Raw genomic sequence first — 20,226 nt, 5'->3', positions numbered from 1 at the left:
GGAGGCAAACACTGTATAGGAGTAGAGAAAAAGGGCAGAGTTAGTGAAAGACTGAGAATAAGGAGAAGTAAAATAGGAGAGCCAGGGAAAGAGGTAGAAAGTTGCCGGTAGACCATAAAAAGAGGGAGCTTTAAGACTAGATAGTAAGAATGAGTTAAATTTGGACATAGAGGTAGAAAAATAATTTGAAGAAAGCTAAAAGGAAAAAGAGAAAAAAATCCTGGAAAGAGATTTAAAGAGGAAAGCAGAAACCAGAGAAGTGAATGGCCAGAAACAAAGGTAGAAAAAAATAATTTTATTTTTAATTCAGGTTAAAGTAGAGTGGTACCTGTGTTTATAAAGGTTAATAAATATAAATAGAATTAAGATGATATCTTTTCACTTAAAAACTTTGAATACTTTTTTGACCAACTATCAGAGACCAAAATCTGTTTTCTTAGGACAGCTTTCTGTCTTGACCAGGGGAAGGAGATTCTGGCCTCTGAGAACTAACTGAAAAATGTTTCAAGCCCTTTCAATAAAAAAATCTTCTTATTTTTCATTTTTAAAATTTATATTTGTAATTCTTAATTTGTAACGTACAGTGTGTATAATACCATCAGGTAATGTAACAGAAAATTTTTGCTCACATCAACTCCCAGCAGCCTTACCCTGGTTGTCTCAGGACTCCAAGATATGCCTTATATAATTCAGTCATTTCACATAACTTTATTGCTAGTCTTACACATGCTGCAGTCACTACTGCTTACCTGTAAAAGCTTCTCTGCTAGTGCTCTTTCTCCCGAGACCACTTCCCCCCGGTCTCTTATCTAATCTTGAATCACCTCGCCTTAAGGAAAATATTGAAAACTTACCTATTTGATAAATTCCTTTTAGCTCAGTGACTCAGGTCTCTCACCTTGACAATGGAACCATCCTCCACAACGTATTGAACTGGCTTTCCTCTCTACCTTGTAACAACATAACCTTCCTCTCAATGTGATGTACGATTTCCCATGATGCTGCATGGGCCTCTTGTCTTGTAAATCGCCTTGAACCTGTACTGGGTAAGTGCGATTAAGAAATCCTGATTAGATTAGAATATCAGCCTTTTCCTCATCATGCTGCTCATATGAATCTTTGGTACCATTCTAATACCACAATATACCCGAAAGGTCAGGTCAGCTCACACTATTTCTTTTAATTACCAGCCCTGCTTTTCCACTACGAATAATTGTGCTCATCCCGGGCTTCCTATTTTGTCTCACCTTTCTGCTGCTGTGAATGTTGGGTTGGCTTGCTTAAAAATACAAACAAAAAATCGACCCTTAATCCCACAGAAAATGCAAATCCAGTGAAAACAGAAACTCTGCGGAGATGGTGATGTTCAAGATGCAACTTTATTGAAGAATATACAATTTGATAATCCGCATAAAACATTGGGAGCTGTGGACCCAACACGGTCCGTGTTTCAACAGTGCTGTCTTCCTCAGGGGTCCCTAAAAGTCCTGATATGAGAACACAAGGATTAAAAACTGAAAATACTGAGTCGTAACTCTGCGCTGATGAGGATTCCTCAAAGGCAAGGAAGAGGGGAGGGGGGCATGTTATATAGAGTGCTATCTGTGAGGCTGGGCAATTTTAAATCACCCTTGGCTTCCTTAGGAAGAAAAATAAAGGGAATGCGCTTCTTGGCAATTACAACCCAACAGATTAGCAAGTTGTCTCTGCTCATTTTCATTCCCCAAGTATAAATCGAGCTTTGGCGACATCCAAAGTACCACTGGGTGACATACTGGAGTTATCCATACCACACCCACGGGATAAACAGTGTGTGACCACGCTCTCTCCAACACCCCCAACTGCAGAAGAGTCAAGGGGTGTGGTGTGGGCAAGAGGAGAGCTGGACATAAAAGCAACCAGCTAAGGAAGCTAGACTGTGTTCAAGTATTTTGCATGAACATCTCAAATCATTTTATCTTCTCTTTTCTAAATCTACAAAAAAAGGTCTGGCATCCTGTGAGTTTAAGGCAAGAAAAAGCTTTTAAAGCAGGCTATATTCTGTCAGACGTTTAGAAGTACAAAACTTTCAACAGCAGTTAATGGAGTTTCTGCCAAGAGATGTGAAACAGGTCACTCAAATTTATCACAGTGAGACAGGTTTTGCAGCTCCCAAGAAGGTGCCGGCAATAGCACAGAACCAAGAGAGACAGTTCAGTCAGCGAGTCCAGCTTTGAGAGCCGAGGCAGGCAAAGGGTTTACCGAGGCGTGGACTTTGCTGGCCCAAGTCCAAAAAGGAAAAGACTGTGCTATTGGAGGGAACAGCCAGCAGGAATCTTGGAAATGTGACATGCCCAAGGAATTCCACCGGGAGGAAGCCAGCACATGCATTAGAAAGAGTCCAATAGCCGCCCTCCCTCACAGGGCAAGCTCCCTGCCACTTGGGCAAGTTGTCTCACCGACTGAATGAATCTAGGGCCATTTACTCCGTCTCCATGAGTCCTAATCCCAACCCCGATGCAGCTGGACCTCTCGGATTAGTGTCCAGTGCTGTTCCAGACTGCAGCACACACACACTCCAGGAAGCAGAGCATTTCAAGACCGGATCCTTTGCTGTCAAGGGATCTGGGGGAACTTTTGAGCAAAGGCTCTATAATGAAAGGAAGAGCCAGCATCATGGGCTAATATGGCTGGAACAGCTCTGGCTCCCTCACTCTCTACTGCAGCTTGCCACATTATTCATTCTTGGGGATCACCTTTTCCGGCCTGGTCCCATCTACTTTCTATTGAGGTTTTCTACATATTAATGCAGGGATCTCAAAGTCCCTCCTTGACGGCCGCAATCCAGTTGAGTTTTCAGGATTTCCCCAGTGAATATGCATTGAAAGCAGTGCATGCACATAGATCTCATGCAGATTCATTGGGGAAATCCTGAAAACCCGACTCGAGGAGGGACTTTGAGACCCCTGCCCCTTGGAGGGTTCCCATAGAGCAAGGGTGTCAAAGTCCCTCCTGGAGGGCCGCAATCCAGTCGGGTTTTCAGGATTTCCCCAGTGAATATGCATTGAAAGCAGTACATGCACATAGATCTCATGCAGATTCATTGGGGAAATCCTGAAAACCCCACTCAAGGAGGGACTTTGAGACCCCTGCCCCTTGGAGGGTTCCCATAGAGCAAGGGTGTCAAAGTCCCTCCTGGAGGGCCGCAATCCAGTCGGGTTTTCAGGATTTCCCCAATGAATATGCATTCAAAGCAGTGCATGCAAATAGATCTCATGCAGATTCATTGGGGAAATCCTGAAAACCCCACTCAAGGAGGGACTTTGAGACCCCTGCCCCTTGGAGGGTTCCCATAGAGCAAGGGTGTCAAAGTCCCTCCTGGAGGGCCGCAATCCAGTCGGGTTTTCAGGATTTCCCCAGTGAATCTGCATTGAAAGCAGTGCATGCACATAGATCTCATGCAGATTCATTGGGGAAATCCTGAAAACCCGACTCGAGGAGGGACTTTGAGACCCCTGCCCCTTGGAGGGTTCCCATAGAGCAAGGGTGTCAAAGTCCCTCCTGGAGGGCCGCAATCCAGTCGGGTTTTCAGGATTTCCCAGTGAATATGCATTGGAAGCAGTACATGCACATAGATCTCATGCAGATTCATTGGGGAAATCCTGAAAACCCGACTCAAGGAGGGACTTTGAGACCCCTGCCCCTTGGAGGGTTCCCATAGAGCAAGGGTGTCAAAGTCCCTCCTATAGGGCCGCAATCCAGTCGGGTTTTCAGGATTTCCCCAGTGAATCTGCATTGAAAGCAGTGCAAGCACATAGATCTCATGCAGATTCACTGGGGAAATCCTGAAAACCCGACTCAAGGAGGGACTTTGAGACCCCTGCCCCTTGGAGGGTTCCCATAGAGCAAGGGTGTCAAAGTCCCTCCTGGAGGGCCGCAATCCAGTCGGGTTTTCAGGATTTCCCCAGTGAATATGCATTGAAAGCAGTACATGCACATAGATCTCATGCAGATTCACTGGGGAAATCCTGAAAACCCGACTCAAGGAGGGACTTTGAGACCCCTGCCCCTTGGAGGGTTCCCATAGAGCAAGGGTGTCAAAGTCCCTCCTATAGGGCCTCAATCCAGTGGGGTTTTCAGGATTTCCCCAGTGAATAGGCATTGAAAGCAGTACATGCACATAGATCTCATGCAGATTCATTGGGGAAATCCTGAAAACCCGACTCAAGGAGGGACTTTGAGACCCCTGCCCCTTGGAGGGTTCCCATAGAGCAAGGGTGTCAAAGTCCCTCCTGGAGGGCCGCAATCCAGTCGGGTTTTCAGGATTTCCCCAGTGAATCTGCATTGAAAGCAGTGCATGCACATAGATCTCATGCAGATTCATTGGGGAAATCCTGAAAACCCGACTCAAGGAGGGACTTTGAGACCCCTGTATTAATGCTAGACTGGATCTTTAAATAGTCAAAATAGCTGGACCTTCTACATTTGGCTCCTCGGTTTGTGCCCAATTTTTAGCCACACTGGCAGATTAAGGTTTCAGCTGAAAATTCACCTCGATTTAGGAGCTTAAAATTTATGCTGAAAGGCTGGCCTAAATTTATTTGCCTGGCTTTGACCCTAATTTATGAGCCTAGTGCTGAAAATCAGGGCTAAGCACTTATTTCCCTGCCCTAAATCCATTTAATGAAATTTTCAGAGAGGCTAATTTATGAGCACAACTTTCAAAGTACTGAACCTCAAGTATTATACCACCATTGCTGAATTGACTTCCCAAGACATTAGTCGTGGTACAGAAGCTTTCAATAAATAAACATTATGCTTCCAATGGGGTTCGGTTGAAACGTGTAACCCCCTCCATCGACTCATATTCTTTAGGTTCTGAAGCTCAACTGGGCCTGTCCTCTGCTTAGATCGTAGCCACAAACGGGGAAATGACCTGTGTAGCATATCATCACCCGTGAGCTCTCTTCAGATCCAACAAAAATTTACCTTGTTACAGTCCACGTGCCAAAAATAAACCAATGGCCAGAACTTAATTTTTTTTTTTTGGGGGGGGGGAGGGATGGCCTGGAATTGGGTTCCACCATTTATTTTCAGTGTAGCAGGGGCATTCTGCTCTATCCCTTCCTTTCCAGGCAGCCTGCAAGGAAGAAGAGGAGAGCCAGCGAGTCTGGAGCAGAGCAAAGAACAGTCAATGCTCTCTAATCCAGCCCCTCTTCTCCCATTTCTCCTGGCCCACCAAAGGCTCTTTTGGCTCCACAGTTCCACTTCCATTTAATCTACAAATTAAACCCTGCCTAAGTTGCACTTTACAATCAGGGCAGCATACATCCAATTTTGGGAGAGGCTGGACTCAAGGTGGGTGAGCAAAGGAACTCCACCTACTGCTCTGTGCCTGGCATCTCTTCCCCCCCTCCTGCAAACTAGGCTCTCAACCTCTGCCCCAGGCAATTTGGCCGTCAACTCTCACCTGTGCTCCCCAGGCAAACCGGGCTCTCAACTCCCCCACCCCCAATCTGTGTACCTTTTAAATACCACTTCGCTGGCAGTGAGCAGCAACCAATGCAAGATGCTCAGTGCTGGCTTACAGCTTTCCTTCTGATGCAACTTCCTGTTTCCACATAGGCGGGCCTACATCAGGGGGAAGGCAATGAGCCAGCACTGAGCAGCTTCCATTAATCGCTGGGAGGGGAGGGATCCCCACCAGCCACATCCTAGATCTTCAGCAACCGGGTGGGTCTGGCCCACAGCCACATCATCCCTCAACTCTGAAACCATCTCAGATTGCAGAACTCACTGATGACCTTCCGGAGAGCGGTGAAGACCCTCCTCTTCAACTAATAATCCAGCCGCTGTCACTCCCTCTGACCCCTCCTTACCAACTTCCACTAATTGCCAATTCCTTAGATCCTTTCTCTGTTCTCCCCCAAGGAATTCCCTCTGAATACCACCCCCCCCCCCAAGATGACTGTAAGACACCACTCTTCCAAGCTAGGGCTTAAGATACTACAGTGTCAACTCTTCTACCCAATATAATCTCCTTAAATACCCCCCTCCAAGCTGTCCTCAAATCACTGTTCTCCCAAACTTGTCTTTGAGTTACGGTATTGTCATTTGTACTGTCCAATGTAATCCACTGTGAATGTTGGCTTGTAACCCGTTCTAAGCTAGTGGGAGGACGGGATATAAATCGAATTTAATTAATTAATAGCGCCGTATGCATTCACTGAAAAGAACTAACAGCAGTGTTTACTGTCCCCACCATTAATTTAACTATGAGTTTCAGTGCAACAGCAATGGCTGAACCCTTTGGTCCTCTGCTCAACTGCATGCACTTCTGATAAGACTTTGCAGTTGCTACACAGCAGAGTCGAGGGAAGAGAATCGTGTGAGAATCACAAGATGTCACATGAGAAGACTCCAGGCAGCCAGAAATCAACATGAAAACTCCCCCTTCTCTCTTACAGATCCTTGTCTCCAGCGTTATCAGTGCTGAGTATAGTCTTCACACTATCCTCAAGCTCCGCCCTGGACCGAGTCCCTCTAGGCATAAGGCAAGCTACTACTGTGTGGACGTCTGAGCAAAACTAAAGTGTCAGCACACATCTGCACTCGTCAAACTGCTAGACCCCTCTGCACTTAACATTCTCATTCAATCCTGCAAATTATCCAGAATGCTTCCATTAAAATGATATATAATAAGAGAAAATTTCATCATGTTACCCCCTTATTGATTAACGCCCACTTGCTTCCGGTAGAACATCGCATTACGTATAAAACTATGTTACTGATTTACAAAGTTAGAGCCTCGGGTCAGCCAGACTTCATTAATAGACTCTTAATCCCACATTCTTCATAATGCTGCCTCCGTTCCATTAATCAAAATCTGCTTTCAGTCCCATCTTCAAAACACATCAACATTTTGCGAATTAACATTTTTTTCTGTGACTGCCGCTCCAAATTACCTAAGAGAAAGTACATCACTTATCATCTTCAAATCAAATTTGAAACATTCCTATTCAAAGACACCTTTGACTTAAGATTGTCCTTTTACCAATGCCAGCCTTATGACTCCTTGCCCTTCCCCTTCTTTACTATCCAAAATATTGTAGTTCTTCCCCTTTCCTTATTTTCTTGTTTAGTCCATGCCTTGTGTTTATTTGTAATGTGTTTATATGTTTAAAAAAATCATTTATGTATCCACTATTGTTTAAAATATGTAAACCGCCTTGAAACCTGATTTGGCGGGATATCGTCAAATTTTTTATAAACTTGTAAAGCTATATATACTATGGATCAAGATCATAGTAACATAGAAAGTGATGGAAGATAATGATCTGGACAATCTTGTGTGCAATTCTGGTTGCCGCATCTCAAAAAAGATATAGCGGAATTAGAAAAGTTTTGAAGAAGGCCAACCAAAATGATAAAGGGGATGGAACGCCTCTCATATGAGGAAAGGCTGAAGAGTTGGAAAAAGTACAAAGACCAGGGGACACTCCATGAGGTTATGTGGCAATAGTTTTAATATGAATAGGAGAAAATACTTTTTCAGTCAATGTATACTTAATCTCCAGAACTCATTGCCAAAGGATAGGGTAAAAGCAGTAGGTGTATCTGGGTTAACATACATGTAAATGACAGCAGATAAAGTCCTGAATGGTCCATCCAGTCTGCCTAGAATTTTGTGCTTTACAAGTTCATTATTAAATTAAAGTGTCTTTTTTTCTTTGCTATTTCTGAGCCATAGATCTTAGAAATCCATCTAGTATTGTCCTTAGGTTCCAACTAATGGAGTTGTTGAAGCTCATTCCAACCTATCCAAACCATCTCATTTGCAGGATTCAGACTGAAAATTTGCTCATATATATTTTAATTAGAGATCTTGTGTGTTCATCCCATGCTTTTTTGAATTCCTCTCCACCACCTCCCTCGAGAGGGCATTTCAGGCATCCACCATCCTCTCCATAAAAAAGAATATCCTAACACATCTATGAACAGTGCAGTATCCACTCCATTCTCATGTGCAATTTTGTCCATGAAGCACGGTCCTTCTCCAGGATTTTCTTTTCTTGAACAAAGAACAGAAATATTTAGCACATTTGTTTTTTCTTCATCATTTTCCACTTAGCAGTTCTTAGCTTTTTTCAGTCTCGCAATTCCAATTTTTGTCTTCCTTCTTTCACTAATATACTTTAAAAAAAAAAAATGTGTCTCCCATTTTTATATTTCTAGTCATTTGTTTTTTGGCCTGCGCTTTTGACAGACATTTCTCTCTCTTGGCTTCTTTCATTTTCATCCAGTATTCCGATTTGTGATCCTCATCTTGAGTATTTTTATATTTCATGAACACCAACTCTTTTGCCTTTATTTTCTCCACCACTCTCTTGTTTTTACTTATTTTCCCTCACATAAAGGTCGATAGCCATTTTTATTGCTCCTTTCAGCCTGGACCACTGTTTTCCACTTCCCTTATGTCCTCTCATCCTATTAATTCTTTCTTCAGATACTCCTCCATTTTACTAAAGTACACAATTTTGAAATCCAGAACCTTTGAGTTTCATGTGGCCACCCTCCACTTAGTTGTTGTTAGGAAAAAAAAAAAGGGGGGCGGGGATTTGGACAAATTCCTAGCAGAAAAATCCATAAATCTGCTATTGAGATAAACCACTATTTACCCCTGGGATTGGTAGTATAGAATCTTGCTAGTCTTTGGGATTCTGCCACTTTTGGAAGTAGAAGACTGGGCTAGATGGACCAGTGGTCTGATCTTATCCAGTCTACAAAATCCCCACTCCTGTGAAGTATACAACTTTACACCCCCACATCCCATAGAAGGCATTCCTCCTCCTTCTGCCTCTTGAAAACAGTGATTAAACACTGGCATCACATGAAGGGCAATGGGAAATTCACCACATCAACTACACACAGTGCAACACCATAGAAACATGATGGCAGATAAAGGCCAAATGGCCCATCTAGTCTGCCTATCCGCAGTAACTACCATCTCTTCCTCTCTCTAAGAGATCCCACGTGCCTATCACAGGCTCTTTTGAATTCAGACAGTCTCTGTCTCCACCACGTCTTCTGGGAGACTGTTCCATGCATCTACCACCCTTTCTGTAAAAAAAGTATTTCCTTAGATTACTCTGGAGCCTATCACCTTTTAACTTCATCCTATGCCCTCTCATTGCAGAGTTTCCTTTCAAATGAAAGAGACTCGACTCATGCGTATTTACATTACATAGGTATTTAAACATCTCTATCATATCTCCCCTCTCCTGCCTTTCCTCCAAAGTATACAGATTGAGATCTTTAAGTCTGTCACCACAAGCCTTATGATGAAGACCACATACCATTTTAGTAGCCTTCCTCTAGACCGACTCCATCCTTTTTATATCTTTTTGAAGGTATGGACTCCAGAATTGTACACAATATTTTAAATAAGGTTTCATCAAAGTCTTATACAGGGGCATCAATACCTCCTTTTTCCTACTGGCCATACCTCTCCCTATGCAACCTAGCATCCTTCTAGCTTTCACCATCACCTTTTCAACCTGTTTGATCCCTTAAGATCATCACATACAATCACACCCAAGTCCAGCTCTTCTGTCGTGCAAATAAAGTTCTTCACCCCCTAAACTGTACTGTTCCCTCGGGTTTTTGCAGCCCAAATGCATGACCTTGCATTTCTTAGCATTAAATTTTAGCTGCCAAATTTCAGACCATTGTTCAAGCTTCACCAGGTCTTCCTTCATGTTATTCACACCATCCTGGGTGTCTACTCTATTGCAGATTTTGATATCATCCGCAAAGAGGCACACCACTGGTAACATCACTTTCCTCAGAGTGATCTCCATTGATCCAAAATACAGCTCTGAGACTCATCTGCTCATTGAGGAAACACGACCATATTACAGAAGCATACATCAACTCACACTGGCTACCAATCCAAGAAAGAATACTATTTAAATTCTACTGTATGTTATTTAAAACCTTAAATGGAGACAGCCCAACCTACCTGAATAACCACCTCATCCAAACCACCTCAATCAGACATAGAAAAACACACACCCCATTCACACCCCCTCCCCCCGATCAAAGAAGTAAAACAGAAAAAACTATACGATGGCCTCCTAGCCACTCAAGCAGTAAAACTAGATAACCAGATCTCCAATCTACTGATAACTACCCCAGACTACAAGATGTTCAGAAAAGAAATAAAAACTATACTCTTCAAGAAATTCCTGAAACAGTCCTAACATCACATATACCGTCCTTCTTCCCTCCCTCTTCCCGCCACACTGAAACTACCTGACTTACTCTTTACCTCTCTAGAAATGACAAATGATCTTCCATTGTAACCCACCATTTAAAATTCTTTTGTAATCCGCCTTGAACTGCAAGGTAATGGCGGAATAGAAATTTATAATGTAATGTAATGTAATCACTCCCCTCTGTCGCCTTCCACTCAACCAGTTCTTGACCTAGCCCGTCACTTTTGGACCCATCCCAAGGGCACTCAGTTTATTTATTAGACATCTGTGTGGAACACTGTCAAAGGCTTTGCTAAAATCTTTAAATATACCACATCTAGCGCAAATCCTCTATCCAATTCTCTGGTCACCCGGTCAAAGAAATTGATCAGATTTTTCTGACAAGACCTACTTCTAGTGAATCCATGTTGCCTCTGGTCCTGTAATCCACAGGATTCCAGAAACTTCACCATTCTCTGTTTTAAAAACATTTCCATTAATTTGCTTACCACAGCAGTCAGACTTACCGGCCTGTTATTCCCTACTTCTTCCTTATTTCCACTTTTGTGGAGAGGGACCACATCCACCCTTCTCCAGTACCACTCCTGACTCTAGGGAATCGTTGGAAAGGTCAGTCAGTGGAGCTACCAGAACTTCCCTAAGTTCCTTCAGCACCCTCAGATGTACACCATCCGGCCCCATCGCTTTGTCTACTTTTATTTTAGCTAGGTCCTCACGAACACAGCCCTCTGAAAATCAATCAGGGTCTATTACTCCTCCTTCCCTATTCCTGTTTGTCTTCTGCAGTCCCGCTCCCGGCGCTTCAGCCGTGAACACAGAACATAAATATTTGTTAATCAAGTTGGCCTTTTCTTTATCAGCTTCTATATATTCGTCCCCTTCAGGTCTCACAATGCCACTTTTGCACTTCTTCCTATCACTAATATACCTTTTGTTAAGGCATCTTCTGTTGTCCAAGGTGGAGGTGGCTTGCTGGTGCTGTGGCCAAGGTCTGACAGAAATGGAGCTAGGAGGTAGAGTGGCGAAGCTGGGAACATGGCCTAAAAAATCTTCCTCCCTCTTGAAGATCAGGCCCCCTTGGCAGATCTGCCATTATTTGGCTGCCCAGGATTATATAGAATTTTCTTAGCAATGTTTAGAAGTAAATCTCAGTGTTGGGAAATGTGTTCGGTGCTCTGCATAGAGCAGGAAGCAATGCATTTGTTTTCACCAGCATTGCACTAGTTTTGTGTGCCTCTTTGTAGTTCTGGTTTCTGTTAAACTGATTCTATCTTTGGAGAAGGTCTGTGTATTTTGCACATGTGATCAAGGTCAGGTCTTCTCGTGTGTAGTTTCTGGCCAGCTTGTTCCATTTTCTCAATAGGAAGGTCTAGTTGTAATTTCTTCTTAAACCTTCCATCAGTCACTGGCAGAAAACTTTACCCTGGCCCAAACCGCTGCTGAATGGAAGGATTCAAGGTCATCACGATTCTGATGTAAGAATCTGGCAAACGTAAAATTGGAGAAACTGCAGAGAGACTTCCTGTACTTCAAAAAGACAGATTGTGCAAAGACCAACTTCTGCAAAAAATAAAACAAAAAAAAACAGATGGGAGCTTCTTCCCAGACTGTGAAATTCAAAGGCAGAACTTTTCACTTGGCAATATTTTGCTTTCCAAAAGTGGGCAAACAATGTGCTGGGTAGACACTGTGCCAGTTGGGTGCCCTCCAGTCTCCCTGCCCTATCTTTATCTGGGCTTTGTGCAACCAAGCAGCTGAGTGGCAGCCACAACTCATAGGTAGAGTCCTAGAGGTCAGTCTGCGCAGAGCCACCAGGTAACAACACAAACCACCATGTCGCAGTTCTTCAAAACAAAACCATCATTGCCAATGGCAGTTAAGAAAAATGCCCAATGCAGCAATCATCCTCCACCAGTAGTCAAACTATCACGTGGGGCTGGTTCAGAGTTCTATATATTTGATAAACTGCCTAGGGTCAAGCCATCAAAGTGGGTTACGAGCGAGAACAGAAATACATTTCAAAACAATAGTTCATTTAGGCACAATGATGATGTGCTGTCTTTGGGCCATCACTTTTCTCCTCTCCCTGTGGGCTTCCAGCTCAAATCAGAACCAACCTCTAAATGAGCTGTTGCCACAAATTCTTCATGCAAAGACAGCAGTTTCATATTTGTCCTACAAGGGAGCTTCTGTGGCATCCCAAGTCTATCCAAGGAGCAGGCGGCTTCATGAAGTTAGAGAAACATGGACACTATCGACCTCTTTTGCAAAGCAACAGCCCCGAAGCCCTTTAAATCTCTAGGGGCTTCAAGGCCACTAGCGCAGCTTTGTAAAAGAAGCCATATGTTGAGCTGGAAAGCAATATTAAACTCCTGGTGTTTATATAGATAATATCACTATCCCTTCCTAAACATGGATGGCAATAAGTAAAACAATCATTTCATATAGATTATCCAAGCTAATGACTTCTTACCAGGAATAATTCTGCCCTATGTCCATCTAGGCTTCCCAGTACAATATACAATAGTATCTCAAAAATGCTGGAGGTTGTCTCTTCCTGGCCAGATATCTCAAGTTTCAGCAAGAATGTGAATCCTTTGCTAACAGTATGGCTTTGGTGGAAGTTTCCACAAACTGTAATAGAAGGGGAGGGTTCATCCCTCTAACTAGATGTGTCCAATTATGATGAATAATTCCAGTTGGGACCACAGCCAAATAAGATAAATAGGTCCCTGTGGTCTCTTATATTTTTCCCCTTCTATGGAAATCATTTTACCCAAACTCAATCATCATGGATCACGGTTGCTAAGGATTTAATCTTATAGTGCAATCATAGACCCTATTCCAATGGACTTTCTAGTGATCATTCTGATCCCAGATAGCATGGAAATCCAGACTAATGCAGGATTAGCTGAGAAGTGGGAACCCATTTCCATCAGGCTGAGAATGTTCCTAACCAAGTCAACCCAAAGACTCTGGACAATAGGCATTTTCCAGGCTGACAGGGCAGTATACTGAAAGTCAAAAGCTAAAGCTAAAATTACAGAAATGGTCTAATTCAAATTGAGGAACGTTATTGGAGATAACTTTTCTGGATTCCAAATCAGATCAAATGAACTTCATTTCATTGACAATCATTCCTGAAATGACAGCGAGTACCGCCCAAGTAACAAAATACATAGTAAACATAGTAAAATGACAGCAGATAAAAGACCTGCGTGGTCCTACAAAAGGTCAACTGATCTTCAGAAGACAAGCGCTGAAAGGTCAGTTCCAAACGTAGCCAGGGTTGAGATGTTGGGACCGAAGATTTAAGGGCTTCCCATGGACTGGTTCTCATGCTGGCAGATGTCATAGCATAGACTGTTCCTAGACTATAAGAAAAGGCATCAATCAAAACTGTCAAGATTGATGGGGCTTCAACCAGCAACAAGGGGGCAGAGATGAAGAGTCTGCAGTGAACCACCACAGGTACAGGATTAGGGAAAGTCAAAGGGATATTTAGCCTCTGGTTGCCAGGTAGCTAGACATGACTTCAGGAAGCTCGTTTAGTCTAGTGCAATGCGTGCTATCGTATAAAGAAAAGCAGAGATACACCTTCAGGACTTCTGCATACCTGATCTTCTTTATCAGTACCCAGCATTGCAGTCCTGTTATTTGGTTCTAACTCCACACTTAGCATGCCAGTCTGGTTTTCCTGATCCTTCAGCCTTCAACTTGGCCACCAACAACTATCTGTCAGTAACCAGACAAGCCCCTAGACTGTAGAGAGCCAAAACAGGACATGTACCTAGGGTGCCTTTTATATACCCCAAAACTAGTTCTTGTGCCATATCCCAAACTTAACAGGTCTCTCAATGGTTCTGACTTCTCTGTCAAGTAAAAGATATTTCCCTAGGTGTGTGAAAATGCCCATAAAACCTCAATTAAGTTGTGAGGTGTCAACATCTGGGAAATGACTTGCTCTTGATCAAGTTTCTGAACCGATATCCCTTTCCAAAAATTCAAGTTGTCACCAAATACGATATCCTGTTTCTCCAGCTATTTCGGTACCTCGAGGAGGAGGACAAAAGCATTTCATATGGCATCTTTAGAGGGAATCTAGATGATACATTTGGATTTTCAAATGCAGAAGTGAGAATTAACATCAGCCCCACAAATGCTCTTACTTATGTACCCACTCTCAGCCATAAGAATAGCCTTCCTGGGTCAGACTTATGGTCCTTCTAGCCCAGTAGCCCATCTTTACGGTGACCAATCCAAGTCACCTGGTAAAAACCTAAATAGTAGCAACATTCCATGCTACTGGTCCAAGAAAAGCAGTGGCTTCGCCCATGTCTGTTTCAACAATAGACTATGGATTTTTCCTCCAGGAAATGATCCAAATCTTTCTTAAAACCAGCTACGTTAACCACTTCTGCCAGTCTGTTGAAATTTGCTGCTCCAGAACGAAGAAGTCCTGCAGCTGTTGAGGACATTCTATCTGCATTGCCTCCACTAGTCTTGCAAGAGTTTTAGCATCAGCAAGAATCTAGCTATCATTTGCTTCTCCCCCCAAGGAGTGAAGTAATCTCCATATCCATCTATATAATGAGCCCCCAGAGAAAAGAGCAGGTACATGGGGAAACAACTCTGGTATGAACCAGTTGAAGTACAGTAGGAGGTTGCTGGGTGAAGCTCCTTCACCTTATCCCAAGAAATAAGAACTAGGTATCCAAAGCAATGGAAAAAAAGACAGCAGAAGAAAGTCACTCTGCTACTTGTGAAGACCACTTAGGGGCACCTCTGGTTTGCTCTACTTTGACTGTGATGAAGTAATCAAAGGAGGGGCTACAATACTCAAACTGGATGGGATAAAGTATCAAATAGACAGAATATGTGCCCCAAAACCAAGCAAGATCAGAAGTCACCTACTGAAAAAGATGGTCTTCATTCTGCCCTCTTAACAAACCATCCTCTAAAATCAGCTCCTAAATAGCAAAGGAACTATTTAACTCTTTGAAAAGCCAAGCCTTAATATGAGGAATCACGAAAGCTCAATGACTGCAGAAAGGCTGGACACTCGCATCACTGTATGAAGAGACATATTCGATGAATGCGCTTGACTGTTACATTTTCAAAACCACTTCCCTTCATGCTTTCAACAACATTTACACCCAGAATAGCCCACCACAGATAGAGGACTTACGAAAAAGAAAAAAAACACCCACCCCAAACCACTCTTAACAAGAGGTGATAAAGCCCTGTATAATCATAGTACTGAAATAGAAGGCAGTTCGCTCTCAGTAAGGTCTCCGAAGACTGTGGAGGAAGCCAGCGCTCCCTTACTTACACCAGGCCAGGAAATGCAGTCCAGCCAGCGACTCAGGAACTGACAAGTACATTTCTGGCCTTAGCTACAGTAAGAGGGTAATCAATGGAAATCCCCATGAAATACTTTTGTTCTGCAATTTGGAGGTTTTTTTTACAGGCAGAATACAAAAAAAGTGACTCAAATTAAGCCTTGCACAAGTCACTTAAGGCCTTGGACCAACTTCCCCTCCCCCACCACCAGCATTAGAGAAAAGTATTCTCAACCAGCTCATAATTTTTAAGTGGTTACAATATCGTGACTGTGGTTTGCCTCTACCTCATACATTCAGATAGTGTGCTATGGAGGATTATTTAAAATTAGGAGGTGGACTTTTTAGTTCCATATTCTGCTTTTTCAGCAAAGTCAGTTTAGGCAAGTGTTGGCTTTAAAGTCTCTATTAGGGTTTTTACATAAAAACAGAGAAATTCTATATAGGATGCCTGTTTCTGCAGCCGCCTAAGATGCAGAATCTCATCTGTCCTAAGGGACAGACGCTTAACCACACCTAACTGGTGCAATTCTCTACCAGGCGCCCATGTCATGGGCACCGGTTAGAGAATCATGCTTAAATCCTTCCCATCAGCTGATCGCTGCAAGGGAATCCCCCCGCTGTGATCAGCTGAGGGGCCGTGACAGGGAACCCCCAAAACACCTCTTCCTCCCCCGTGAACTTGGCCAACAGGAGGAATGCCCACTCCCTCTTGCCGCTGGCCCCGATCCCCCATCACTCCCCAACACTCCCTCTGAGCCCCAAACACTCCCCCATACCTTTAGGAGATGGCCGGCAAGAGGGATACCCAAATGGACAAACATCAATCCCTGATGAAGAATGCTCCGGTCATTCCAGCACAGCCATCACTGATGAGGAAGTGGGTCACGCTGACGCTATTATTTGTGAAAACAGGCACATTTCTTTAGAAATTCTGGCCAGGGAATTGGATTTCAGTATCGGATCCACACATACCATTGTCACAGAGGTTCTCAAGTTGTGTGCATGGTGGGTGCCAAGCATGTTGACTGATGAGTACAAGATGATTTGAATGCAGACATCCACAGCCTTTTTGGCACAGTATAACGATGAAGGAGGCGGCTTCCTAGCATGTATTGTTATAGGGGACAAAATTTGGGTGCATCACTGAGCCTTCACAATGGCGTCACACACCATCTCCAGTCAAGAAGAAGTTCAAATCGCAGCCCTCCACTGGAAAGGTCTTGTTCGCTCTCTTCTGGGATATGAATGGACCAGTGAAACAGTGAATAGAGCCCGATGCAGTGCAATGATGGAGGAAGAGCTGAAGCCAAAAACAGCCGTCGCAGAGGACTTTTGTCTAAAGGCGTTCTCCTTCATTTTAACGCACACCCTCACACGGCCACTGCAACTCTTGACACCATTCGGAAACTGAGATTTCAGATCTTACAGCATCCTCCATACAGCCCTCATCTTGCTCCCTCCGATTATCATGTGTTTAGACCCTTGAAGGATGCTTTGAGAGGACAAAGATTTGAAGGCGATGAAAATGTCAAAGAAGTGGTGCATTCCTGGCTAAAGACAACCAAAAACATTTTTTTCCAATGGAATAAAGAAGCTGGTGCAGTGGTGTTGAAAAGGAAGGCGATTATGTACAAAAATGACATATAAATTTGTATCTGTAATTGAATTATATATCTCAAAATATTAAATTTGCTGTTAACGAGGCTGTTTCAAAAAGTATCTGCACAAGGAGCTCAGTGTGAGAAGGGGGGACAAGCAGGAAAGTTTGGTTTTCTTTTCCAAATTATGAACAGAGAAGATGAAGATGAAAATGAATGAGCTACAGAAAACAGTATTTTAAGTGTTTCATGTGTGGATCTGGCTAATAGTCTAAGCTTTTGTTTAACCACTTAGTTAACATGGATATTGAAATAAATACAAGAATATATATGTCATGTCGTCATTGTTTTGGACAAATAAAAACTATTTAAAATTGTTATGAAGGTAATGATTATTTTTCTCTTTTCAATAAAGTACAACAGAAAAGTTATCCAAATATGAATGATTAATCTATTAAATAGGAGATAATTACGTATGGCGCAGTGCTTAGATCTACAGCCTCCGCACCCTGAGGTTGTGGGTTCAAATCCCTCACTGCTCACTTAATCCCCTCATTGCCCCAGGTACACTAGAGTTTGAACCCGCCGGGACAGATAGGGAAATATGACAAAGTACCTGAATGTAAAACCACTTAGGATATAAGTAGTATATAAATAAATATTTATCTATGTATTTCTAATGGTATAAACTGCAAAACTAATCTGAAAAGTTCTTTTTCAAATAATGAAACCTGCATCTGGTTGTAAATATTAAGATTATACGAGGAAGTTGAGCCTTTCAGTAGAAGCATGATTTAAAACAAGCCTGGATAGTGGTTTAAATCAAATCCACTCTGACGGAGAAAGGAGCCTTAAAAAAGGCAGCTTAGTGTCGCAGTGTTTTGGAAGAGAAGAACTGGAGAATCTGGAATGGCGAGCAGTGCTAAATAAGACCGGCCTTAAAAGTAAAAATGAGCCGACGACATTTTTGAAGCAAAAGGGATTTAAAAAACCAACCAAAATGAAAGCTTCACTAAACATGGAAAGTGATATAAAATGAAATGTGCACTCAGATTGAGCCTCTGAAGAGTTAAAACACATCCCACTGCTCGGTTCAGGTACAAACCAGCTTCCCTTTCTTGCTCAATTTAGGATGTAAAAACTCATGCTTGCATTATCTTGCATTTGGTTCTGCTGTAAACTTCCCTTTTAAGTTTTAAAGAAGCAGTCTTAGAAGCTAGGACTGGATCTTTCTGGCATATAAACCGGTAAAGAGAGAGGTACCTTCAACTGCTGAAGAAGAGGAGAAAGTGCGGCCTAGAGACACGTAGGTCTGTTCAAAGCCCTGACAGACAGACCGACGACAGAAATAGAACTTCAACACCCTGTACTAAATCTTTCAACAGTGGGTCTAGATGATCAGAAATTTAAGTGTGTGCAGGTCATTGTACAAATTTATATCAAAATGTGCAAGTTTCTTCTGAAATTGTAATGCTGTGTCCACAAAACAGAGCTGAAATGCATAAAAATGATGCCTACTAGCTAATTAGGTAAAAAGGTGTTTTTTTGCTAAAAATTCTCTCTAGTGGGTGTGTCCAAGGTCTCTTCCACAGTTGTTCGAGCATGTTCACATTGGTTTTGCAGCATGTAAGCCAAGCCAACAGAAGCTTCCTGCTAGAGCTCCGTTCCCATAGGTCAAACTTGCATGTGACCTATTTTCTCCAGTCACTGAGAGATTTGCCAGCTTCATGTTTCAAGCCAAGATACAGCCCCTCTGGGTAGTCGAAAGCAAACAGTCCACAACTCTCCCCTTTTTCGCCCTCTGGAAAACACTCAGATCCAACGTCCAACTTTCCATCGGTTCCTCAAAATCCACCCTTTCAAAATGGCCGTCTTGGTCAGCCAACTGATGAGCACCTAGTTCCTAAGACTCATTCTGCCTGTGTGCAGCGAGTTTCTGATTTTACTTAGTTAAACCTGCCCAGTTAGTAATACATCATCATCTAACATAGTAACATAGTAGATGACGGCAGATAAAGACCCAAATAGTCCATCCAGTCTGCCCAATAGGCACATACATTAGGCACTCATGGTTAAATTGACTTGTCACAGACCATAAAAGTCCACCCAGTACCATCTTTATATTATCACTACCAGAGTTGCTAACATAGTAATATAGTAATTGACGGCAGATTTAAGACCCGAATGGTCTATCCAGTTTGTCCAACCTTGCCCACTCTTTAAATTACTGATAAGGGAATAGTATTGCTAGTTACTGAGATTACTTCAGAACCTTGTGGTTAAGAAACAGGGAAGGTGGGAGCTGGAGGGAACTAAATAGGGATTTCTATGTTCCCCTACCCAAAATGTGGCAGAGGAAGACAAAACAGCAACTGTCTCAGATGATCTTGCAAGTGGCACATTGCCTGAAACTGGGTTGTATCCTTAGCAGTAGGGACAGAATAACTGACAGACTGGATTTTCCAGTGGCCTCTATTTGTCCTCGTTTAACATATTACTATGTTTCCACTTTCATGGAACTGGGATCATTTGAGCCAATCAGTAGAATAGAAATGCCCACTGGGGTTCCTCTAACCAGCTCAAAGAAGGCATGAACAAAACTAATGCAACACTAGTGCTGTCCGATTCACAATTAAAATTGATTCTCCGATTCAGTTTGGCTAAATTGATTCAAATCTAATTGTTTTTTAAAAATAATCAGATTCACTGATTCACACCCCTTGGTGCAGACCATAAGGGGGTGCTCCTAGAGTTGGCGTTCAAAATTCCTCCCCTTCCGACAGAAGCAGCCTTCACAGACGTCAGGCCTTCCTCTCTGCTGGTCCTGCCTTTGCAGAAACAGGAAATAGGTAGGACCAGCAAAGAAGAAGGCACGACACTGGCAGAGTAGTGAGTTGAGAAGACTGCCGCAGAAGAGAAAAGAGGTATCCGCCATTTGAGCGACCCCACCCCCCACGTACCTCCTGACATGTTCTCTGCCATGAGCACTTCCACCTGCTGCTCGTGCATGGCTCATCTCCCTTCTGA

The 20,226-nt window shown here is 43.0% G+C and overlaps 1 protein-coding gene across 6 annotated transcripts in view; it reads right to left on the bottom strand.

Annotated features, from left to right (window-relative positions):
* RHOG (ras homolog family member G) overlaps window positions 1–20,226 on the bottom strand; it is an 87,084-nt gene that overhangs the window by 27,636 nt on the left and 39,222 nt on the right. The window contains exons 1-2 of one of the 6 annotated variants that reach the window (XM_033948368.1): window positions 5,450–5,467; window positions 899–1,042 (exon numbers count right to left, since the gene is read on the bottom strand). The exons of 3 other annotated variants lie outside the window; for them this stretch is intronic. In XM_033948368.1, coding sequence (XP_033804259.1) covers window positions 899–1,007 — 109 coding nt within the window. In that variant the 5' untranslated portion in view covers window positions 1,008–1,042; window positions 5,450–5,467. Of the gene's footprint in view, window positions 1–898; window positions 1,043–5,449; window positions 5,468–5,503; window positions 5,594–20,226 lie in introns of those variants that run through there. 2 more of the 6 variants (XM_033948373.1, XM_033948374.1) reach the window with 2 other exon arrangements.

Source organism: Geotrypetes seraphini, chromosome 6, assembly GCF_902459505.1.
Source record: "Geotrypetes seraphini chromosome 6, aGeoSer1.1, whole genome shotgun sequence".
Taxonomy (NCBI): domain Eukaryota; kingdom Metazoa; phylum Chordata; class Amphibia; order Gymnophiona; family Dermophiidae; genus Geotrypetes; species Geotrypetes seraphini.
This window is presented reverse-complemented; position numbering and strand designations above follow the sequence as displayed.